This window comes from Sebastes umbrosus, chromosome 8 (assembly GCF_015220745.1).
Source record: "Sebastes umbrosus isolate fSebUmb1 chromosome 8, fSebUmb1.pri, whole genome shotgun sequence".
In the NCBI taxonomy this organism is placed as follows: Eukaryota; Metazoa; Chordata; class Actinopteri; order Perciformes; family Sebastidae; genus Sebastes; species Sebastes umbrosus.
The window spans coordinates 7064262-7090715 of NC_051276.1; the positions used below are offsets into that span (position 1 = coordinate 7064262).

Genomic DNA, 26454 nt, shown 5'->3' on the forward strand with positions numbered 1-26454 from the left:
AAACACACATGCATGAGGAAACCGGAGATATGATGGCAGAAAACACACAGCAGACCGTCACAACACACACCAACACCAGGCTGCCTGCTGATTGGTCCTCCCGCCCGTCAGTCACGTCTGCTGGGGGCGGGACTAGTCAAATCCAGCCAGTGCTCTAGTTTCTCCCACAGATGCTGCTGCTGCTGGGTCAGTGTTATGCCGTCTATTAATAATAACAGAGTCGAATCAGCCACAGCGAGGAGAAGAAGAAGGAGGAGAAGGGGGAGATCCACATCACCATTTCTCCTGTTTTTTCAATCCTTAGTGATGAACCAGACAGTGTGACAAAGACCCGCTGCAACTTCACACAAAAACCGCTTTTTATCCACCTTTTTATTTTATTTTTTTACAGGTGCCATTGTCTCGTTGAACCTCTCTCTCACAGCTGGCAGACAGACAGTCTTCTGGGCTCATTACTGCGGTCATCTCTCTGCTCGGGTCTGCTGCTGCTTGTTGGTAAACACGGATCAGATCCCTCCGGAGAGGACGAGGACTCCCTCTGGTGCATTGATGCACCCGTTTCAGTGGTGTAACGGTGAGCACTCATTTTATACTGTGAGGCCTCTCTCTGACATACTATGTGCAATACAGCCTGTTATTTTAGAGTCAATCTCTGGTGGCAGTGATATGATAGAGCAAGATTGTAATCTCTTAATCGCTCCAGTGCTTTCTAAATTTAATTTAATTTACATTTTTATTTTTTAATTTCTATTGTGAGAAATTACCTTTAGAAATCCTTAAGAAAATCACTCCTTATGTGGTGCTTAACAATGGCTTTAAATAAGCGTCCTACTCTTTATTATAACACCACCAATTTAGAATTTATAAGCAGTATACAAACATGTCATGAATAGTTTATCACTATAATATAGTTGTATATTATTAATATAGTTGTTTAAAGTCTTTTTTCTTTTTTACCAAATATTTTTATTAGGAAGCATGTGCATGTCAGTGATACAGACTTCTGTGGGGTGTGTATCATGCCTCATTTTTTATTTATATCAACAGAAACAGAAAATACTAGGAATTAAGGGCAAACAAAAATGGAGACAAGCAAATACAAAGAACATAAGTAGTTAAAGGACCCCCCCTCCCCCCAAAAAAACAAAAAATAAATAAATAAAATAAAACACAGACAACACCCTAAAGGCACACAAATCAGGGAGACATTGGCGACATACAGTATATACATCAACATGTAGTTGTTTAAAGTCTTATATACAGTATAAGTGTTTATTAATGTATTTGTCAACAACTTTAACTCCATGTGGAGGCCCCACAGAAATGAATGACAATAAATCACAGTTGTAATAATGATAATAATGTCTACATATGATGAGTCATAATTGCTGACAAATACTGTAAAGTAACAAACACTTTAAAAATGTCCTTATATCTGCATATAACTACATTATTAGAGCTGCAACAATTAATTAATTGACAGAAAATTAATCAGCAAATATTCTAATAATTAATTATTTGGTTGTTTTTTTTGTGTCATTTTTCAAGCAAAAATAGGCTTCCTAAATGTGATGATTTTATTTCTCATATATGAAAGTAAACTGAATATTTTTGGATTTAGGATTTTTCACAAATTTTCAAAATTATAGACCACAATTAATAGGGAAAATATTCGGCAGATTAATTGATAATAAAAATAAATAATGAATATTACAAATAATATTACATGTGTTGTATACTGCTTATAAATGCTAAATAGAAGGACTTAAAGGTAAGTGTTACCCACTTATTGATTGCATTTTAAGTTACCTTCAGTTTCCCTTTAATATTCTAATAATATTCTCGATTTCTTTGTGGTGATGAACATGTTAAAACAGCAATTATCTGAATGTTTTAATCAATTTGTGTATTGATTGGTAGAATACGAGACTGCTTAATCAATAAATCCTTTATTTCCATCTAAATTACTTCTAGTTGAGAGCCACACAAGGCCAGTCATTGTGCTCTCTGTGTAACATTTTGCCTCTCTGGGTAATCTTGTTTACACTGATTGACTCTATCTGCAGTCTCTCACACTCTTAACACTCTTCCCCGGCCTCGACCAATTATCTCCAAAAGCCAAAAAAGTCTGAACAACTTTTTCTGTCTTGTTTGAAAACGGCTGTTTGCGTCTGGAGGTGCGTCTGTCATGCTTAAAACAAAATGAATCCCTTCATGGCGGTGAAATGGTGCGTCGGTTGTCACGGTGAGACCTGCTGAAGATGATGGATTGGTCGTCTCTTTTCCTCTGGCTTTGCCTATTTGAGTGCAGCCGCCACAGCAGCCTCCTCGGTGGACTGTTGGTGGTGTTCAGACAAGAACAATTACTCCCTTTGTGCTGTTCAACTCCCCTGCTATTCATAGGGGAAATAGTACACACACACACACACACACACAGTATCAAAGAGTGACATTCTGCTGAAAAATGAAGCGGTATCAGGCAGCCACACAGCTCAGCTCTGTGTCAGTGTATCTGTGATCAGGCCTACCGTGTTGATGTGTGACACATGTAGCACTTTCATGCATGTGATGGGGACTTTTGGGCCCAACCTACTTTTTTCTTCCTCTTCGGCAGCAGCAGTCATGCAGGCAGGCTTGAGTGTTTCCCCCCCATGTGAACTGTTGAATATTTGATGGGAAGTTCTGTCTTTAATGCGAGCAGCAGCAGCGGCAGAAGCAGCTTTGTGTGAACACGGCGTATATAGGACAAAACCCTAGCAGGCATCTCATAGGAGCTGTCAGGGAAGCTGCCATAGTCGAGGTATTTTACAGCTCTATCGAATCACGGAGGGACTTTCCTGCCTTTTTGAACAACAACACGAGAATCTGTCTGACAGCTGAAACTCAATACGACCGACTCAGATTCTCTCAAAATGAGAACTTTCGCTATAGCTAGCCTTCATCCTTTTTTCCCCGCATCTGCTACTCTTGGCGCCATGGCAACGGGCGCCTCCTGAGTGGGCCAATATATAGGTCAGTGGTCATGCAGGGCTCCACCCAAAGCAAAATGCCACATGTAGCTGTCTGCTCTCCATGCATACAAAAGGTGGAGGAAAAAGACGTGAGCGCCCATCCATACTGACAGACAGACACAAAGACATGAATACAAATGACCCAGATTTGGGTTGTGAATCTGCAGCAGCTTCACAGGTGATACGTGCCATCAGCTGTGCAGTGACATGAATCATGAATACAGAAACATATACTCCCCCCCCCTCGCTGTATGTGTCTCTTTGTCTGCTGACGATCTCTGTGAAGCAGATTGTTTGACACGATGTAAAGATGATGGAGAAAATTAGGTTTACATCTATACAGCTGCCTGTTTGTCTGCATGTGTCTTTCGTGTGTCCAGCCACCATTGTGGACACTGAGGTCATGCCCTCATTGATATATTAATATGGAGGAGAGAACTCCATGAAAAGGAGTTTTACATTTACATGATGACGCACATTTTTTTAAAGGCTGAATCTGATTAAATATCCAAACATTAGACAGTTTTTAGGCAAGAGAAGGGACTTCACCTATACTTCCAGGGCATATGGGGAAGGGAAAAAAGTCCCTCTCTCAAAATTCCACCTAAGTAAAATTACAGAAGTGTTATCAACAGATACTTAAAATATCAAAGGTAAAAGTATCTGCAGAAACCCCCCCACCACCAGACAGACATATTATTATATTCCATTATTATATTTGTATTAAAGTACTGTGTAGCTGTTCGAGGTGAAGCTAGTTTTAACTTCTTCTTTATAGAGAGCAGAGATGATAAAAGCGACCAGCAGCAACTGTAGCTCGCTTTGTCGGTCGGTCAACAAAAATTCCCCCACCCTTTGGCGGCCACAGATTTCACCCTAGGAGGCTGAAATTTTGCATGGAGATCAAGTATTGTGCGGTTGTGTGTGTGTGAATGCATGAACGCGTGGATGCATGCGCGTATGTGGTCGCAGTTATTTTGAATTCGCGTTTGACTTTTCTCAGATCTTTGCATTTTTGTGAAATATTGGATATTGGATTTTATCTTTTCGACTTCAAGTTTAATTGGTTATTTAAAGGAACAGTGTGTAGGATCTGGTGGTATCTGTGAGATTGCAACCAACTGAAGCCTCTCCCGTGTAGGAAGTGAGTGGTGAAGCGAGAGAGAGAGCGGCGGCGACGGCAGCGAGTAACATTATTGACTCCGGCCCAAGCAGGAAAAGTAAACAGTGTTTGGATTGTTCGTTCTGGGCTACTGTAGAAACATGGCGTACTCCATGGAGAGAGGGGACCCGCTCCCTATGTAGATATAAACTGCTCATTCTCAGGTAACAAAAACACAACGGTTCTTATTTTCAGGTTATTATACACTAAAGAAAACATACTTATTAATATTATATTCCATTTCTGCCAATAGATCCCCCTAATTGTTACAAACTGGTCCTTTAAATGATACCCTCTGAACTCTTTTGGTGGTTCTGTTAACACCTCGTAGCCATTTGAAATGTGACAAAGGGCTGACTTATTGTAAGGGGTCACATGCCAAAAAGATTGGGAACCACAGTGGTTTAATCTTTAACAACCTATTGTATTTTATAAGCTTATCATGTGTTTTTTTTAATGTAAAATATGAATCTGCAAAGTAACTTGTAACTATAGCTGTCAAAATAATGGCCGTCTGGAATGTAGTGGAGTAGAAATATAAAGTAGCTTCAAATGGAAATACTCAAGTAAAGTACATACAGTATCTCAAATTTGTCCTAAAGCACGGCACTTGAGTAAATGTACTTATTACTTTCCACCACTTTATACTGTAAGTGTTGTTGGAGTTTTGACCTCTTCAGATTGTATTCAGGGAAAAAAAACTAAAGAAATCAAAAGGTGTTTAGTATTCTCCACTACAATTACATACACTGCAGTGTAGAAAAGGCTTTGAAACAAAATTTCAACCATAATGTAGGGAGATATGATTTACAGAAAATATAATTGAATGGTTAAATGAATACATAAAATGTGAAATTTGGTGTTTTCTCTTTAAATACTCAGAAAATTGTTCAGAGTTTGGTTGGTGGCCAGTAAATCTTTTCTTAATAAAGTTATAGTTTTGACTCCTGTATGATCCTGGCTGTATGGCTCTGCACACGTCCTTCAGTTTGTGTTTAATTTACAAACGCAGAGGTCTCTGTTAGTGATCATCTCTCGCTGAGTGAAGTCATTTAGCGGTGGAACTTCAATGTGTAGCCATCGACGAGCCTCGATAAATGGAGCATCACTGCTCATTCAGAGAGAGTGGAACTACGAGGCGGGAAGTATTGATCCGCTCATACTGCAATTTCCACTGTGAGGCGGGAGAAATGTCAAATAGAAATGTCAACGTGTCACTTTGGCTGCAGGACTGACTAGAAATACCACGATCTATAGAAAAAAATGTGACACAAGAAAACAATACCCATCACAGGTATATGAAACTGGTAAAGGTCTCCATTTATCCATCCATCTGTTCTTCCATCCCCCATCCGTCTGTCCATCCATCCATCCATTTTCTAAATCATCCATTTAATTGTCCCTTTTGTCAAGCCATCTGTTTGTCCATCTATCCATGCGTTCATCCATCCATCCTTTCGTCCGGCTATCCATGTGTCCATTCATCTGCTTTTTGCTTTGACACCAAATCCTCCGCCATCGTCTTGTCTGTGAACTCTCTCTCGTCCCTGTGTGTGAAATCTGACTCCTGCTACTCTGCGCTGAGACTCCGTACGGAGCAGACACTTTCACTTTCAGTTTGTAGCGTCCGTCGTCCGACTATGTATTGATAACACGGCACTGATACGCGAAAATTAACTAAATGGGTTTTATTTCTATAAAAAAAAAGCGAAACAACGGTGAGGGCGATGGGCAAGTAATGAAATCGGTGTATGCCCGGACACTGTGTAACACCGTTAACACAGACTACCGCGGCAAGGCTACTGCCTATTTATCTATGTATCTATTCATCCATCCATCCCACGGTGGACAGGTTGCCGGTCCATCTTAGGACCAGTGAACATAGACAGACAACACATTCACACCTACAAACAATTTAGAGTTTCCAGTCCACCTGACCTGCATGTCTTTGGACTGTGGGAGGAAACTGAAGCAGAGAAACAGGAAGAATATGCAACCTTTACATAAAAAAAGAGTAGCTGGTGAATTTGTTTCTTAATTGTGCAATTTCATACAATACAGTTTGTTTCTGCTATGAGATAAGTTGCTGCCGTGTCGCTGGGAAGAGTCTGGATTTCTCTACTATGATTAAACACTACAGCCGCTGATTTCAGTCAATCAGTGGCTGTAGTGTTTGATCAACATGAAAACCTGCAGAAACACTCTGCGGCACACAGTCTCTACATCCTGTTCATATCAGCAGACCGGAATGAGTCCTGTGTAAGCTCCGATTCACTATCACTCACTGGGTTTGTGTGACCCCGATCTCACAAAGCCCCCTCTCACATGCAGATACTGACTTCTCATTAGTCATGCAGACACACACAACACAAGAGTGCCCTCTGTGTCTCTTTGTCTCCGTCTATCTAATCTCCAACTTTTTCTCTGCGTTAGTTTCTCCCTTGAGATCTGGGAATTCACGGTTCTTCTCAATTTATTTATACGTGATAAATAACACTAATAAACACTCGCCATCAAATAATGTAAACTGCACACATAGTGCAACACGTCCAATGGTCATGGCCACATTTGTTCTTCAGTCCTCCCCCTCCCCCGCCTCTCTACCTCTGACCTTGACAGCAGACAGCAGTGCCACAGTGATAATCTATTTCACGGTAAGACAAACACACACAGGAGTGTAGCGTCACAGCAAGAAGGATGAGAATGTGAAAACCATCTGTTTGGATTGGAGAACACTGCAAGGTTCTTCCTAAACGCACTCAGCTCGAGACAGAAAACAGTCATTGTTAGTGTATGTGAATGAAATGAATCACCTCCCTGTACAAGAATACAGATATCTTAATATAAAAAAATAGATTTTATGCTGCCATTTTAATTAAATTGCACCCACTGATTCTGAGAGTCTGAGTGATTTAATCAGTGTCTTACAAAATATTACATTTTAATTCCACAAAAGAGGGCTGAGCAAATATAATCTTTAACGTCTATGGCTAACTGTTCTCGTCTGTCCTCTTCAATGCCTTTAAACTACCCTGACCTGTTATCAGACAAAGAAGTGTGGATCCACCGTGTTATAAGAGATAAAACCATGTTGCTTGGATACTGCATTAAGAGTGTTTTACATGTATAAGTATAACATTGAAAGGGACTCATTTGCCATCAAAGGAAAGTGCAGTGGCCGTCTTTCGCTACCTCTTTCTCTCAGCCTTTGTGTCTGTGCATGTGTGTGTGTGTAAAGCTTCAATTTCTGACTTCCATTAGAGGCGGACACAGCTGCGGGTCTGACCCTCAGCTGCCCGTGAATAGTAGAGTACTTTAAATTCGGTACAGTTGCATTCAGTTGTGTTTTGAGACGTTCTTGTGTGTAGCAGCGTCAGGCCTTGTAAATGTCTTCTTGTAAATGTATTTTTAAATGTTCCCTCTGTCTTTTGTTAAGGGTGCTTCTGTGGTCTGGGACTGGTTTACTCCAACAAGTCGTGCACCATGCCACCCATCACCTTCCAGGACCTGCCTCTCAACATCTACATGGTCATCTTCGGGACAGGCATCTTTGTCTTCATCCTGAGCCTCATCTTCTGCTGTTATTTCATCAGGTGAGGGGAGATGTGATTGAAAACAAGAAATGTGTGGAATAAAAATCAAGACTAAGATAGCTTTCTCAAGCCAACATTTAGTCTGTTTTCATCAAACTCAAACTCCGGTGCGGTTCGTTTGGGCGGTTGTGAACGCAGTAATCGTACTCTGGTGCGGACCAAAACAACCGTTTCCAAGTGAAGCAAAACGTGGGCTGCCTGTGCATGCATTTGTTGAGATGGACACAGGTTTCCGACAGGTTAACATGAGAGGACTGACCTGGACTTCTGCAGAAGTCAGATGTTTGCTTGACGTCTGGGCCGAAGAGAACATACAGAATATGCTAAATAAAGTCTACAAAAATAGTGACATCTATGAGGTCATTCGAAATAAAGTAGAGGAGAAGGGACTTGTGCACACAGCAGATCCGTGCCGAGTCAAAGTGCAAAAAAAAAGTTAATAGTCCACGATTCACTGCATAGAAGTGGCAGCTCTCAAGATGAAAAAAAAATAATTTGCTCCTTAATTTGTGCACTGTGAAACCGAACCAGACTAAATAGAAAACAGACCAAAAGTATCAATTTCACTCTGATCCGAACTATGGCTTGTGAAAACGCCCTCAGGATGTTTTCAAATCTATACTTCCTTTACTCGGGTCCGATTCAGAAGATGAGTTGGTAAACTTCCCCTTGGTTCTAGGGCCCTCCCAAATACCCTTTTTTGGGCTTCGAAGCTTCGATGAGAAATATTCGAAGGTGTTCAAAGCTTCGCGGCGCAGCAGGCTGCCGTGCTCTTCTGTCTGTCTTCATCTCCCTCGTTTCAGTGCCCGGGACAGTGCCGCTGCCGCACTACTGTACACACACGCACCTCTACACACAACAAACAGTGATATCCGTCTGAAAATAACTAATAATCATTAATGTTGAATGTGAATAATGAATAATGTTGTTGGATTATTCCTTATTTCATGAGCTATTTGGGGATGTATACTTTATTATTACATACTTTTATATATTTATATATATATATATATAAATATATATATATATAAAGACCCTCTAAAGGGTCCCTGTGTGGTTGTTTTGGTCTGCACCTGAGTACAGTTGCTGAGTTCAGATCTGCCCAAATTGTACCAAGCGGTGAACTAGAGTCTGACCAGACTAAACAGCGTCTGTTTAGGCTTTATGAGGCTGTACTGCAGCAGTGCTTTGCGTTAAATGTTAAAGTCAGCATGCTAACATGCTGATAAGAAGGTGCAATGTTTACCATATTAGTAGTGTGCTAGTACGCTAACGTTTGCTGATTAGCAGGAAGCATAAAGCACAATTGAGGCTGAAGGGAATGTCATTAGTTTTGCAGGTATTGGCGATGGCGCTAGAGGAAAAGTCAGGCAATCAACAAAGTAATTAGGGTTCATACTCCGCTGGACATGAATGTGTGTACCAAATTTCATGGCAATCCATCCAATAATTGTTGAGATATTTCAATCTGGTACAAATTGGTGGACCGGTCAACGTTGCCATCACCTAAAAACCTCCACAGTAGGGAGAAACAGTGAGGGAGGGAAGGAGGAAGGGAAAGAAAGAGGAACAGGGTGACCTCTCCCTCTGTTGACTGTGAACTCCCTGATGAGCTGAGGGGACGTTTGTGTCTGAAGGACGGGATATGAGGCAACAGGAAGCAGCCCGTCACAATGTGTGAGGACAGCAGTGAGGAACACTGCAGAGAGACTCAGAATAAACACGACCTGAATAGCACACAGTGGGAGTACACTAACACATCACACATGGACGTCTGCAGTGTACAAAAGCTCATAGGAAACGTCAACACCTGAAGTAGGGGATGTTTTTGATCCTGAGCTGTCTTTGGATGACTGAGCTTCTGTATTTAGAAAATTACCCGACATCTCATAATGTGCTATTTTCGATATGACTTTGAATTGCTGCTCTTTTGTCAAAATGTCAAACAATTTGAAAAAACTTGTTTGTCGCCTGGAGACATACAGAACAATCAGAATACAACTGCACGTCACTAACAGTTGGTAGCTGGTATCCAGTAGGTATGCGGCGCCTTTTGCTCAATTTTGTGCATTTGCTTCCTGTGTTGTTCATTACTTTTTCTATAATAATTACTGCGGTGCCCGTTCAAAACATGCCTGCTCAGAACAGCCTGATTGCTTGGCCTGTGGCGTTGCTGCTTGCAGCTTTCTCAAGATCATACAAACAACTTCACACTCGACACTGCGCTTCCTTGGATCCTCAGCAATACACCTGCCATGATATAGTTACATACGTCACACACCCAAGCCGCGTCTATTCACAGTCAGAAACACCGGTGAAATACACTCTGGGTCACAGGAAAAACCAGGGGCAGACTTTACCGTTAGGCAAGGTAGGCAACTGCCTGTAAGGGCCCCAAACAGCTATAGATTTATTATAATGTTTAGATATGAAAAATATTATATTATATTTATAATAATATATTATGTTACTATTCTTACTCATTGTAAACTGAAATAACTGACAAAAGGCCCCAAAAGCACTTAAAAATCAACTTTATACTACTTGCTGTTCTACTTCAGAGGAAAACATTGTAATACTACATTTACCTGACAGAGAAATGATGTTGTTATGTTGAAGTTACGTTGCTGATTCAGGTTTTATATATATATAATATAACAATTAAAATGTGATTCATTATTATCCAGTAAACTATCCAGCATCATATTAGAATTGAAAGCTCCACCTTGAACAGATGTCTATTAAATGTAAGTACATTGTGCTGTTAATGCCTCTTTTTCACTCTTCACTTGAAATAAACATTTGAATGCAGGATTTTTACTGTGCGGTATCAATAGTTTTACTGTTAATAGTTTGGGTAACCCACCACATTTGTGACTGCCAATACCAACATTCCCAGTTAGAGAAAGGGTGAAAAGTAAAGCTAGACGTTTGCCTGGGGCCCCATATCACTAAATCCGCCCCTGAAAAACACACCCAGTTCGTGGCTAATCGCGATCAGAAACATCGGTAAAACACACTTAGCAGAGGTAATTTCTAAACAGGCATATTAGTCGCTTGCTTTGACATAACCACCGCGGTGATAAAGTATAGCATGGATTAATTAGCTGAGGTATTTTGCTGGTGGTAATGTTAATAGTGTTTTAAGTTAGTATCAAGTCTTACAGCGGGGAAATACAGTCCCTAGAGGAGTACAACCATTTTGTAGGGCTGGGCAATATGTCAATATAATATTAATATCATGATATATGAGATGACATATTGTCCTAGATTTTGGATATTGAAATATCGTGATATGGCATAATTGTTGTCTTTTCCTGTTTTTAAAGACTGCATTACAGTAAAGTGATGTCATTTTCTGAACTTACCAGACTGTTCTAGCTGTTCTATTATTTACCCTTACCCACTTATTCATTATATCCACATTAATGATGATTATTTATCAAAAATCTCATTTGTAAATATTTTGTAAAAGCACCAATAATCCACCCTAAAATATCGTCGCAATATCGATATTGAAGTATTTGGTTAAAAATATTGTGATATTTAATTTTCTCCATATCTTACTCATGGGGGAATACACACCGAAGTCACGCAAGTAGCACTGGCTGCCACATCGGTGAAATACACAAACAGGCATATTAGTTGCTTGCTTTGACAAAATCACGGTTATAAAGTAGAGTATGTGTGTTTATAATCTATATAAAGCAAAAAGTCCTTGTTTTATAGTTAGATTACATATAAATGAATTCTCGAGGCAGCACCAATTGAAATAGATGACAGTGCCAACAACCTAATCAACTTCTAAATAAAACATAGTTTACTCTTGACCTCAAAACACCAGTTGACAAAAGACTATCACCATAGGGTCTATTTAGTAGCTGTTCTGGAGTTTTCAAATCATATCATTCTACAATTAGAGACAACATTCATTGGATGTTTTATAGGCCAATTACAGTATTTTTACTATCAGTATATTTAAAGTGGCTATAATCAATATTTTTCATAATAACATTTTTTCAAATGTGAAAACAATGTGAAAGGGTTGCTCCTGGTGATGAACCTACAGCGTTTTATTACCTGAATTGGCAGCTTCACAGAGCTATAGTGAGTCGACTAGCTGGTGAACATAGCAGAGCATTTAGCAGCTAAAGAGCCAGATATTTCCCTCAGGGGTTGGTGGAGACCAAAACAGAGGTGAAAGAGGACAGGTGGACAGAAACATGACTGGATGTGTAAATAAGCAACTGTTTCACTATATCAACTTAAAACGGTGTTCCTACCTTGTTTCCACTGCCTTCAAGTGATCAAAAAACAGTTACTGAAGGTTTAAAATTGACAATCTGTTGGCCAATAAATAAATAAAGGATTTGGCAAAACAGTCTCACCCCGAGGTCCATTCAGTGGCTGTTCTGGAGCTTTTGACCATATCACACAATCTTCATCAGCAGATGAAGTTTGTCCAATGTCATTCATGTTGAACCATAAACTCCATATGCTGATGAAGATCATGCATCTTTGAGGCTCATGTTTTAATCCAACATGGACGAGAAAAGTAATTGAGTGCTCAGAAAAAATTGGAAAATCTGAACAACAGGACAACAGCTACTAAATTTACCTTTTTTTCCCAATTAAAAACATTCTTGGAGAGAGTAACAGGATGAAATGTTCCCAATATTAGGTGGTAAAAGTATTTTCATTTGGAGATCAATTATTTTGAGAAACACTAAATTCCTTTGTTTCAACTCTCAGGCAAACCTGAAGGAAATCTTTTAAAAGACAGGCATCAATTTAGAGTATTTTCTAATCTCTGGGATACTTTTACATTGTAGTTATTACCTAGAGAAAAGAACACCTTGCGGGCATATTTCTGTAATCATGAATGTTTTATTTGGCTTTGGCTCGGCACTAAATTGACCATCAACTCTTTCAGAAAAGCTCGATCCTTCCTGCTTCTCTTAAAGCACTTGCCTATGAATCATAACCAATGAGTCACTTCCTTTCGGCCCCATTAACAAGCTGAAAGTAGTCTTGGGTAGGAGTGTGATTGTGAATTCATTTATAGACCCGGTGATTCGTCAGATGAATACTGAGTGATGAATGCCATTCTCTGTTGGGAGCAGGCTTCCTATTATACACTCAGACAGGCTCTCTTCTCTCAATCCAGTGTGTCAGGGAGTTTGTGATGTTCGATTTTAACATTACAGTCACTCTAAAATCTGTCTCTGTTCGTCTATGTGATATTTCCTCTTTTAATCAAACAAAGCACAAAAGCAATTAAATCTTTTCAGCCTTCAACTTCAAACAGTTGCTGTTATAATAGTGGAACAAACTGGGGGTGTACGCAGCAGTACCTGCAATGTACAAGAGTGCAAAACCAGAAGGGTGCCAAAAGCACACACCAAAAATATCACATCTTAATTATACCCCAATGTGCGCCAACAGCAGCAGGTCTGTATTCAGTTTAAGGAGTAACACAGCAGCTACAGCAGTCAGAGAGATGCTATGAGAACCATAAGGTGCGAGCTGAAGGTGTACTTAAGTGCTTTACCTAAGTACAATTTTGAGGTACTTTGACTTAATTTAAGTATTTCAATTTTATGCTTATACTTTATACTTCTACTCCACTAAATTTCAGAGGGAAATATTGTAATACTGCAATGATTAGTCGAGTAATCGATTAGTCGATCGACAGAAAAATAATCGCCAACTATTTTGATAATCGATTAATTGTTTACTAATTTGTTATTTCATCAAAACAAGACATTTAAAGACATCACTTTGTAATTTGAAAAACTAGGATGGACATTTTTCACTATTTTCTGACATTTGTATAGAAAATAATTAGCAGATTAATTGAAAATTAAAATAATTGTTAGTTGCAGCCCTAAAATATTGTACTTTTTACTGCACTACATTTATCTGATATACTTGTTACTTTACAGATCAGAACAAACAAAACACATGATGAATTTATAAAATATAATACTGTGCTATGCTTATGTATTAAAGTTTTCCAATAGTATGATATAAATAATAATAGGGATGCACAATTAATCGAATATTAATCACAATCAAGATTTGGGCTTCCCACAATTAAATGAACATGATCGACTGCAATATTGACATTTAAAATATGTGATCCGCTCATAAAAGTCTCTGCCGCACATCAAATCAAGTAATAAATGAACAGCCAGCCACCAGGGGGCGATCTAGATGTTTTGGCTTCACTTTTGGGGAGCTGTCATGCAGCTATACAGTATAACAGAGAGCAGACAGGCAAAATGAAAATGCACTGAATTTAGGTGAAGAAGAACCTTATTTCAAGTCATATTTTGATGCAAAGATTTGTACATTAGCAAGAATGTAGCACAACATGGAAGTGAAAGCAGTGCTCTGTGCCATAAAAATATAGTGTCCCTAAATCAATGAATACTCGTGATCTCAATATTGATCATTTTTATCATTGATTTTCATTTTGGCCATAATCGTGCAGCCCTATATAATAATATAACTCTTTGAAAGGGATCATTCTGCCCAGCTTTTACTTTAATGCTTTAGTACATTTAGCTGATAATACATTTGTGCTGAATGTAGGACTTTTACCTAGTACAGTATTTTTACAGAGTGGTATTGCTACTTTTACTTAAGTACAAGATATATTTCTTCCACCAAAGCAATACAGTGACTGAGCGCAGAGATATTAAGCCACCAGATCCCCAAATGAATTCACTGACTCATTTAATTTACTGTAAGTGGTCCTTGACACCGGACCTGTGAAATCCCCTGAAGGTCCAAAACCCAGAGGAGAGTTTGTAAAGCTTAACACGGTTGTTCATTAGCCAACAACAGGAACCATGACTGGTTATTGTGCTCAGTCAATCTTCTAATAATCAAAATGCTTCTCGAATCCCCCTGCAGTAATATACAGATAATATCTGATTGCTGATAACTGGAAAGGGAAACAGAGATTTGGTGAAATAAAGCAACAATTAATTAGAAAATGCTGCAGCAGAAGACTGAAGGTCATCTTCTATCACATGTGAACATAGTAAGAGAGTCAGCAGCTTATTGGGAGAGAGAGAGAGAAAGAGAGAGAGAGAGAGAGAGAGAGAGAGAGAGAGAGAGAGAGAGAGAGAGAGAGAGAGAGACATCTATTAAGTTGGTTAAATCTGTGAAAAAATTGTTTCTAAGGAGAGACATCTGGCTTATAAAAGTTTGTCTCTGTAACGCTGAATGAGTTTACCTGGAACAATAAATGTAACTGCAGCGATAGTGTAGGAGTGTAGCACAAGAATAATTTTAGACTTTTACCGTATTTAATTGTAATCAATAAATAAGTCTGACCAATCTGAGCTCCAGCTGTTGATCTACCAAATGACGTCTTTTGGGCTACGAAGGTAGTCGAAGCTTTGCGGCGCAGCAGGCAACAGGCTTTCTCCATTTCCCGTTTCAGTGCCGCTGCCACACTACTGTACACACACGCACCTCTACACACAACAAACTGAGATATCCGTCTGAGAATAACTAATAATACTGAATGTTGAATATGAATAATGAATCATGTTTTGTCGGATTATTCCTTATTTCATGGGCTATTTTGGGATTTATACATTATTATTACATACTTATACGTATATATATACTGTATATAAAGAATAAAATTGATTACCATGGCAATGGTCGATGCTTCGAAGCATTCAGGTCAGCCCTAGTTAGAGTAAAGTCTGTTAAAATGTATTCATGAAAGGAAAAGCAGTAGTTTGTTTGTAGTTTTCTGCACCTATCATTATATCACACACACCTGTTGAATGCATTGTTACTTCATACAATAAGAACTGCCTATAGCAGCAGCTATATGGGGATTTTTCTATTCTTGCAGACCGGGCACAATAGCTGAGCTGAAACACTGAAATCTCCGTCATGGCCCCCTTTCACCCACTTCACATCATTCTCCAGGCATGGGAAACCTCAACACATGTAAAATGTGTATCCTCACATTGTTCTGCATGGATGATTGTTAGCAGCAATCAGTGTAAACAATAAACCAAGTGACAAACACAACAAATAACTGTCATTTCCCTACATAAAGCAGCGAGATCTGATTTTTTTAATTTATTTTTTGAGGCGGGGTTCAGATCACAAATAAACATTCATCTTTCGTCTCAGATGTTCTCACTGCATTTAGTTTCAGGCTCAAATCACAGACAGTGATAGACATTTGAGTCTATGTTTAGTTGTGTAAAAACAGGAGGCCAAAAATAACTGCCTGAACAGACGCAGCTCGCCAAGTGATAAAGATCTCCTCTCTATTGTTGGTTATGAGGGCGGTGCAAGGATTCAAAAACGCAACATACTCATTAACCGTGTTTGTGTATATATGTGCGTGGAAGTGTGTGTGTTAGCATTTGCGTGTTCAGTGTGTGAACAATGTGTGCGTGTGCTTGCTGGGGGAACGTGTATTTGTCTGTGGATGTGTAGCCATTTGAAAAGACAGTTAATTATCAAAGCTTACCCTGCAATTACACAGCTTCTGTTACATGCAGTCCCATAATTTAACCACACAAACTTAAAATCTCAGCCTGAATCCAATGACCTGCTGTTAAAGTCAGCTTAGAATAAATAAAGACATCTTTAGCTCTTAATAAACTAGGGAAAGTAGTGGAACTAAGTACATTTACTCATGTACTCAATTTACTTGAGTATTTTCATTTAATGCCACAATACTTTATACCTATTCCACTATATTTCAGGTTTCAAAATATTGTAGTTTTTAGTCCACTTTATTTATCTGTCAGCTATAGTTACAAGTTGCTTTGCAGATTAAGATTTTGCATACATAATTTATGATCAATTTATAAAAATATGATGCGTAGCAACACTGGAGAAAATGGACTTCATACTAGAGAAAAGACGAGTCGTGTTCTCAGCTGGTCTGAAAAGAAAGGATCAAACGCTGTAAAGAGAGAGTAGTGTCCCCCTTTTGTGTTCATTTTCGTTTCTATTTTTGTTGTGGACTTTGTTCATTGTAATAACAACTGAAAAATAAATAAATAAGAAGTAGAAATATATATGTATATAAATGATGCATATGTATAGATTATATTACTCAAAAATATATAAAGTAGTTACAATGAGCTCCACTGCACCAGCAGCAACAATAAAATGCTGCTTTCATTCTACAATATTAGTGGTCTTGCTTTCAATAGTTTAAGTATATTTGCTGATAATATTAATTTTACTTAAAGCTGCACTAATCAATATTTCCATAGATCAAATGACTATGTGTAATGTTAAAGGGGTCGCCCACAGTTAATGTAGGTTTAAGTACATTTTTGTGATAATCCCTCTGTACTTTTTCCACTGGGAGAAGAAGAATTTAGATCTTTTACATAAGCATATAAGCAATGCCATGTATTGATAATTGCAGTCCTGAAGTATGAGTAGAAAATGTACCTTAGAGTGATTTCACACCTAACCCGTAAAATTAACTCAGCTCCGTTTGCCTGGTGCGGTTCATTTGTGGTGTGAAATATGATTTTAGCATGATTTCAAAAGCTAAACTACTAATAAATCCATCTGTTAAGGAAGCAATCTTATTGATCTGTATAAGGCCATGTATAAGCAAATCAGCAGGTATTTTCCCTGATTTAATAGGTAAAAAGCACCGTGACAGCGCTCCCACAGTAATACGCCTCATGAGAGTGTCCGTGCGTTGCACTATGCGTTCACACCATTCATCTGGCGCGCAAAGGTGCTTTTGTACTGTCCTGTCTCTACCATTATTCATTAGAACATGTGGCCGATTTGCAGTTTAATAATACTAATAATGCTTATAATCAGTTATTTCTTCGTGACACCAAAGAATACAAATATACACATCAGAAGCATTAAAGTGATGCATAAACTTCGGTCAACCACTAGAATTTGATTTCCCCATGTGGGTCCTAATGATACAGGATAACAATCCATGTCCAATGTCCAATCAACGAGTCACCTGTCAGTCTGTAACTTCATGTTTACTGGTTTGTTTGTAAAAAGTCAGCGTGAACAGGAACCGGACACAAACTAAAATGCAACAATGTATAATTTAAATAATATATAATCCCTTTGGTCCAGACCAAATGAACCTAACTACAGGTGTGAAAGCTAAAACATCAAAAGTAAAGTACTCATCATGCAGAAAAAAATGGCCCCTATGAGTGCTATCTTATTATATTATTGGATTAGTATTAATGATGTGTAAGTAGCATTTTACTGCTGTAGTTAGTCAAGGTGATGCTAATTTTAATGTAATGTTAGGTAGTTTATAACAACTATTTTCTTTGATGATCACATGTTCTATATGTAAATAATCTGCAAAGTTACTAGAAACTATAGCTGTCAAATAAATGGAGTGCAGAACAAAGTACAATATTTCCCTCTGTAAGTATAAAGTGTCATGATATGGAAATACTCAAACACTGTATTTAAGTACAGTGCTTGAGCGACTTTCTACTTTTGCTTAATTAAAGGATCTGAATCCTTCTTCCATCACTTTAAACAAGATGTACATGCAAAGTATGGTTGATTGAAGGTTATACAGATTGTAAAACAAGGTTATTTATTAATCTGTTTCTCTATTAATCAACAGCAAACTACGACACCAAGCCCAGAGTGAGCGGTTTGGATACAGAGAGGTAAAGCCTGATGTTAATATTTAAGCACAATTTAAGGTCTAGATAAAAAAAAAGAAGAAATCTCTTAAACATATTTTGTTTTTGTTACTCCTACAGGTGGTTTTAAAAGGAGATCCTAAAAAGTTGAATCTTCATGGGGTAAGGATGTGATTTACAAAACTTTCATAAAGTGAAACAGAAAACGATGCATGACAATTCCATCAAATGACCGGTCCTCACTCTGTCCTGTTTGTCACTTAAACAGCAGACGTGTGCCGTGTGTCTGGAGGACTTCAAAGTGAAAGACGAGCTGGGAGTGTTGCCATGCCAACATGCTTTCCACAGGAAGTGAGTACAGGAGGGCAGAGTCTCTTTTTCTCTTGTTGTTTTGGTTGATTTATTCCCGACTATAGCGCGGCTCTACGCGAGCTCTTGTTCATCGACGCTGACATTCAGGAAGGAGTGGTCAGGGCAATAGCGTATCCCAGCATGCACCGGGTAGACGGCAGGTAGAATAAGTGCTAAGATCTTGCAGGGGGAACGCATTCCTGATGTTTATTAGGTGTCTAAAATTGTGATTTTCTCGCAGTCATCTTGAACATAAGGAGCATTTTTTTTAATATCAATATCAATCAGGAAAGACTAAATGAAAGAGAGGCATTAAGAATAATGAGATGGATATGTTTGACTTATGCCCTGATGGATATGCCCTCTGTCAGCTGATTGAGTTGGAAGCAGGAAAAAGGAGAGAAAGAGAGAGAAAAATCTAATAGAGTAAGCATGAATATAATATATATAGTATATAGTAAGACTGGCTGGAGGAACGTGGGCAGAAAATTCCTTAGTGGGACCTTTACAGCGCGGGAAAGCTGAAGTATTGGAGAAAATTCGAGCAGGAAGAAAGGAGAACTTAACTCATAGAGCAATAAAGGAAAAAATGTGAGAGAAAAGGCCCGTCCTTAATGAACTCTCACCCAAGCTTCATATAAACACAGGGCTCTCACATGCTCATGTATGGGTAGTGGTGAAATGTAACCACGTACATTTACACACGTCCTGTTTTGAGGCACATGTACTTTACTTAAGTACTTCCATTTTGTGCTACTTCATCCCTCTACTTTACTACATTTAAGAGGCAAATATTGTACCCTTTACTCGACTACAACAGTTGTAATTGACTAAATACTTTGAACATACAACTTTTACATACGAAAGTTATGATCAGCTCATTAAAAATAAAATATCATTGTTATAGATTAAATTCCCAACAGTAGACTGTAAATTAGCTACAAGCCAACCAGCTAAAACATCAAAATGCTGCCAACACAATGAACACTCGTACTTACTGCTTTTACTAATAATACTTTACAAGAACATTTTAATGCGTTTAAAGTAAAATCATGAAGGCAGGACTATTATTTTTATTTTCTAATGTTGTATTGTAACTTTTACTTAAAAGATCCTCTCTCGTCTGTGATCCCCTGCACAGGTGTCTGGTAAAGTGGCTGGAGGTGCGCTGCGTCTGCCCCATGTGCAACAAACCCATAGCGGGCCCCCCTGAGCAGCACCACAGCATAGGGACTCTTCTGGATGAACTGGTGTAACCTCTCATCCCCCGCCAGCCTGGGTGGGTGCCGGCGCCCGGGCCAGACCAGCTGATATAAGTTAGCAACCAACAAGAAGAGAGACACTGTTTTGCTGTTAAAAACGCAGCAAAAAAACACCAACATGATGATAGTAAGTTGGGGTAACCTAGTTACCACCCGGAGAAAGACTCTGAAGGATGCTGTTGCCTAGCAACCATCTCTGAGATGGCAACACGACACCTTGTGGTGTCTGAGAGATTATCTCCAGCCACCCACACATCACTCCACCACTCTTCACTCTTCAACATCCCCCTCTCCACCCGCTCCGTCACATCTTCTCTTGTTGCCTCGTGTCAGGTTAATGGCACCACTGAAGAAGAGTTTCATTTTTCACAACGATGTGGACAAGTGAGTGTTGAAGGATGACAGCGCTGGGTAGGAGGCACTGATCCCCTCCGAGCATGTATGAGTGTTGTATGTCACGGTGGTCACTGATATGAAATATTATCAATATCGGCTGAGGTTTTTAAAACTCGTGCAAAATTCTTTCAGACAAGAAGATCTGAGACAAAACCACAGACAAATAAATATTTCAACATCTACGAGCACAAGATCATGTTGATGGAAGATACAGTAAATTCTTAAAGATGCTAAATGCGAAATTGGGAGCATTTCTATTGCCTCTGCACGGCTCTCAACATGGCAACAGCTGAGCCGGCGGCTCGTAGCTAACGGTGCTAACAGTGCTAACAGTGAAAACAACAGCCACACTGCTGACAGAGATAACAGTGTTTACCTGAGAGGGAACTGGAGGGTGGGTGCTACGCTTCCACAACGGCGGCGGCGGCTGGGACAGCGTTATCAGCTGTAACCGCCGTATGAGAGCAGTGCAGAGTGGCGGCCGTTAGCTAGCCAGTGGGGCACGCTCACATAAACTAACATGCACTCAAAGCACGCGCGGCCGACCCGGCTATGTCAACAAAGTGAAGAGCTTGAAAAGCTCGGATAACAACTCACACAGAGGGAGAGTGACTTCATTCTCTGCTCAGGTAGACATTACTCTTCTATATCTTTACATAACAAATAGTTGCTATTAATGCTCTGGCTATTGTATAGAGCACCTTTAAAAAAGAAGGAAAAAAACAGGTTGAACAAGGGTTTGATAAAAATGTCTGGAGCCGTCTAGATATGAAGGCTGGAAGAGAATAAATAATACAGTGGCGAAGACATAGATAGGTTGATTAAAACTGCTTTTAATTTAAGGAAATTAAAAACTTTTTAAAAAAGATTTGTGCCTAAGATTATAAATTGAAGTCACACTGGTTAAAAAAAAAATGATGAAAAAGGTGGATTCAGGCGTCATCAATGGGACCTAAATTATTCATATTACTTAGAAGGAGCAGCTCAAGCTGTAGTCCACGAGTAGCAAATTACTCAGTATTTCTATGAAGTCAAACCAATTGATTTGTTGCTGATATGTGCATCTGATGCTGATGTGTAAAACATATTGGTGCCCACCTCTATAGTGATATCATGTATGTTCTACGTGTTGTTTTTTCCTTCTGGGATGTTTTATTGTTCAGATATGTTTTTCTTGTGTTAATATAGATGGAAGGAACTGACACTTCCTGCTTTTCACTGTAACAGTTTGGTTCTTTGTTGAAATATGTTGATTTTGTTAAGATATTGCACTTTAAATTCACACAAAAAACAGCCTTTGTTCCTTGTTAGACTAAGGTTTGGATGCAGCACAGCAGGTCCTTTGTTTTTCAGGTGTGGTGACTCTTTTATAAAAGTCTGTGAAGTATCTGAGATGTTGCTTCATCTGAAGAGAAGCAGCAGTACAGATGCTCGGTGTTGTTCTGTGAATTCATCTGGGAAGCAACTAAATCTCACTTTCATACATTTCTGTGGCATTATTGCTGGTGACTCTGTTTTTACATTCCTCAGACATAGTTTTTTTTTGTTACTTACAGCGATTCAGAAAGCGAAACACTGCCTAAAATTGAGCACAAAACTCACAAAAGCACATTGTCCAGATACAGAAGGCACCTGCACTGTAATTAAAAGCCAAACACAAACACACATGTGAGGCTGTTGAATTCACATGAGGCCGCCGCGTGCCAAGAAAAGAAAAGAAAAGAAAATGTCAAAGAGATTTGTTCACTCTGATTCTGGCCACATTCCACATTTTGTAATCCAAACAGATGTAAATAACTTGAAACAATAATAAATACAGTTGTCTGTTTTGTTCAGCTTCCCTTGTTTATTTCTTTGTAGTCGTGTATCTGGCGCCATCATCAGGTGAAATACGGTATTAAATTATTCTATCTAGATCACTGGCTTTCAACCTGTTTGGCTTTTGACTCTTTAAAGCCGAACAGTATAGTTCATGCAGATGTTTTATGACTGTTTTGTTTGCACAGGGGTTTGACATATCTGTCTCTGAGATTCGTCAATTTAAAATAACTGCAAGGCTAGATACCATGAAGATAATTAAGATTTTATTATTATTATTATTATTATTATTATTTGTATTATTTGTATTATTTGTATTATTTGGGAAAGTAAAAGTGCGAAAAATGTTTTGTTAATCCTAAAGAGTATGGATTTATTCTGGCAGTGTATGTGTTTGAATCAAGTATTTGCTTGATGCCAAAGAGTATACTGGCTGAATATACACCAAAAAGACTGCCACACAATAAAACACAAAAGCAAAACATAAATAAACAAGAGTAGAGTAGTAAATAATATAGAGGAAAAAAATAAATAAACTAAACAAAGGTGGGTTTAACAGGTGGATCTGGAGCTGCTTTTTAAAAGTGGGTGCATTAAAAATGTGAATAATCATCTCCATCTCACCTTGAGACACAAATATCCTACATTTATTCATATTCCTCTGCCTAAAAAAAATCAATAATTAATCAAATAATATTTGCGTAATACTATAATAACAATACGAACTGCACTAAGACAGAAAACAAGTTCCACTCTCCCACTGCTTTGTCCTTCCATTTAAAACACATTTGACAATGCATCATAACACATTTCACTTATTACACACTTTTTTAAAATATTAATAACAATGAATTATGAAGCACCATATTACAGTAAATATATTCATATTGGACGTTGAAAATACAAGTGAATAACTGGGGGGGGAAACAAGTTAGCAAACTAAAAGATTTAGAGGAGTCAGAGCTCAGGAGTCGACATCCGAATGAAAACAAGGACCAGCTGTACGCTGCCTCATTAAATGTGCAAGACCCCGTCCTATTGGTGGGTCCAACCGGTACCTAGCTATTTCCCCACAGCAGATTGCAGGTGGCAGAGCATCGAAAGTCTGAAGGGCATTCCTTACTCCGGTTGCCTTCTAATTAGACTTAAGGCCAAGGAGGAGCCTCGGGAGGACCTGAAAGGGGATTCAGGATGGAGGCAGATGGTGTGAGATCTCACATGGATGGAAGTGAACACTGGGTCTGATAGAAAGTGAGAGATGGAAAAAGCGAGGAGAGGAAGGGAGGTGCTGGGAAAAGGTGGAGACTGAGAGGAGAGAGGATGGGAGAGAGGAGGTACTCAGTTTGGCCACTTTAACTCCCAATTTTGACAAGGCAGAGAGTTGTTTGATCATTATCTGGATGAGTAAACTTCTCTGTGCATGCAAACACACTGATCTCCTGCAAGACTACAAAACAAAAGCCTGCAAAAGAAGAAAGAAAGAAGGAGAGGGGAAGAGATGGACATCTGGTCGCAACTTTCCTTTGAGACTCACAGGCGTTGGTGATTATATCAAAATCTTTCTTAATTACAGCTTTGTAGAGTGTGTTGGGGAGATGATGTTTGCATGTTTCATCCTGTGATCTCAGCTTGTTTTTTTGCATCAGTTTCATCATAAATCTGATGACCCACTGTGATTTACTGCCTGTAAGGTGTTCGACCGAGATGACGGCATGATGAAAGCGCTGCAGTCATTATAAATAGATGAAAGGTTTTTTTATATGTGAGCCACAAGATACTGAAGATTACAACCATAACTGTGATGTTTAAGCTGAAAAAACTATTGATGATGTGAAAGGATTTCATTAGCGTGCACAGTCCAAGAGAGGCTGAACTTTTTTATTAAAATTACCTGACTTTAATGGTAGAATGCTTTAAAAGGGTCTGCATGGTATGAACACATGCACACATGCATCAACACACTCTCGCACCGCTTGGGTGGACCTGGAAACATAAGCAAGTCTTTCATGAGATCAGCCTCTACCTGAGCAATAAAGAGCCATCTGTGCTGTGAATAAACTGATGATGGCAACACACACACACACACACACACACACACACATACAGGGTGGAGAGACACACAGAGAAATGCTTGTTTCTGTCACTTCCCACCTTCAGCGTCGTGGCACTGGAGAGTGAATGTAAGGTCAGGTTATTTCTCTTTCTGTGCATTTTATAGCAGCCAAGCTAAACCTGACCAGCAATCCGACAGCAGTGAGACGAGGGTGCGTGAAACGGACTGGTAATGAAATAAGCTGCTCACAAAACACTGAGACACATCAGGATGAAACTGACCAGGTTGGTTTGGTTTACTTTCTCAGGTTGTCATTTGATTTGTTAGACGTGGTAAGACTTTCTTCATGTCAAAGTCTCTGTTAAAGCCTTTTTTAAAGTCCTTTGAAACTTTCTTGTGATAAAATGCCTAAAAATATAGGCCTATACTGTATATGTTAACTTGACCTTTGCTGCTGCAGTTATTTACTATACACAATAGATGCAGAGTCAACAACATTAGATCTGTCTTTGTGCAAATGATTTAACATTTGACTAATTAATAATCCTTGGTAAACAGTGGTCACCAACCTGAGGGTCAGGAACCCCCAAGGGGTCCTTAGATAAATCTAAGGGGCCACCAGATGATTAAAAAAATTGTTTACAAAAAATTATGATTATTTCATCTGATTTTTTCTCTATCCGTAATAGTGGCGTGGCTGTAGGGCTGGCAACTTTTGGTGCCTTCAAATGAAACTCGTGTTTACAACATGGGAAGTCGTGTACATGATATGCTTGGCGTTCAAGTGGTTAAGTTGTGAGAACACCGCTGCTAAGCATACGGCAATATTAACGGTACTAACGGCGTCTAGAAGTCACAGAGGCTAACAATTTAGCAAGCTAATAGGTGGGTAACATAATGCAGTAAATACAAAGGTATAATGACAGAGGAAAAAGATGAGCCCGTTGGGAATATCAACATTTTCCTCAGACCTATTTTAAAATTATGAAGAAAAACAATATACGATACAATATATGAACTTATAATGTATCTAAAAATGAGCTTCCATGGCCTCCGCCAGTTCTGACAACATCAACAAACACGTCACAACTCGTGAACTCTGAGCTTTCATAAACTTTCCACTTACGAGGTCGTCAACCCCATTTGAAATCACCGTTTGATCCAGACTGACATATCTCAACAACTATTGGATGGATTACCATGAAATTCTGTAAGCGACAGACATTCATGTTCCCCAGAGGATGAATCATAATACCTTTGGTGATCCCCTGACTTTTCCTCTAGCGCCACCATCAAGTCATACTTTTCTTTGGTTCAAAAACTACCTTTAAAATGAATGACATTCCCATCAGCCTAAGATCCATTTTTTGTTTTTAGCTAATTAGCTAATGTTAGCATACTAACACGCTAAACTAAGATGGTGAACATGGTAAACATTACACCAGCATGCTGACGTTAGCATTGAGCACCGCTGCGCCTCACAGGGCTGCTAGCATGTCTGTAAACTCTTAGTCTTGTTTCCTTGTGAAATACTGATACTCTGACCTTTCAGGCCATTAAAAATCCTGAAAATGAAACAATCTGAGAATCCCTTATTGGTTGAACTGCACACAGTTTGTGTCCATAACCTGTAATTAGAGGGAACAACTAGAATTTTGAAATTATTTTAAGGGGTCACAAGTAGGAGTCGGGGAAAAAAGTCGATACAGCATAGTATCGCGATATTTTTCATGGCAATATTGTATCGTTACACAGACATCAAGTATCGATCTTTTATTATGTAAACTACTAATATTGTAAAAACAATGTAGACTAATAAAAATAGTTCAGTTTGTTAGGTGCAACATTAATGTTTTTATGACCGTGTCGGTCAATCCCATTTCGCTGCAATAAAAATTATTGAAGTGAGATGAACGGAGTGAAAACTCTATCTTATTAGATAAAACAGATGTTGACAAACTGCATAATTTGCAGTTGAAAAAAAGGTAACAAATTGCAAAATATTGCATCACAATACTCAGCATATCGCAAAATGTTTAAAATCGCTATAAGATCATATCGTATCGTGGGGCCTCTGGTGATTCCCACCCCTAGTCACAAGCCTAAAAGGTTGGGAACCAATGCTTTAAAATGTATATTGTTGTCCTAGGGAG

The 26454-nt window shown here is 38.9% G+C and overlaps 1 protein-coding gene across 2 annotated transcripts; it reads left to right on the forward strand.

The window, feature by feature from the left end:
* Window positions 1-158: 158 nt before the first annotated feature.
* rnf122 (ring finger protein 122) lies at window positions 159-20785 on the forward strand. 2 transcript variants are annotated; one of them, XM_037778486.1, is made up of 6 exons: window positions 159-574; window positions 7610-7766; window positions 18400-18445; window positions 18542-18583; window positions 18693-18772; window positions 19914-20785. In XM_037778486.1, the coding sequence occupies exons 1-6, from the start codon at window positions 550-552 to the stop codon at window positions 20026-20028; spliced, it is 465 nt and encodes a 154-aa protein (XP_037634414.1). In that variant the 5' UTR covers window positions 159-549; the 3' UTR covers window positions 20029-20785. The 2 variants fall into 2 exon arrangements, with proteins under 2 accessions (XP_037634414.1, XP_037634413.1); XM_037778485.1 differs by having other exon boundaries at window positions 164-574; window positions 18690-18772.
* The last annotated feature ends 5669 nt before the right edge of the window (window positions 20786-26454 follow it).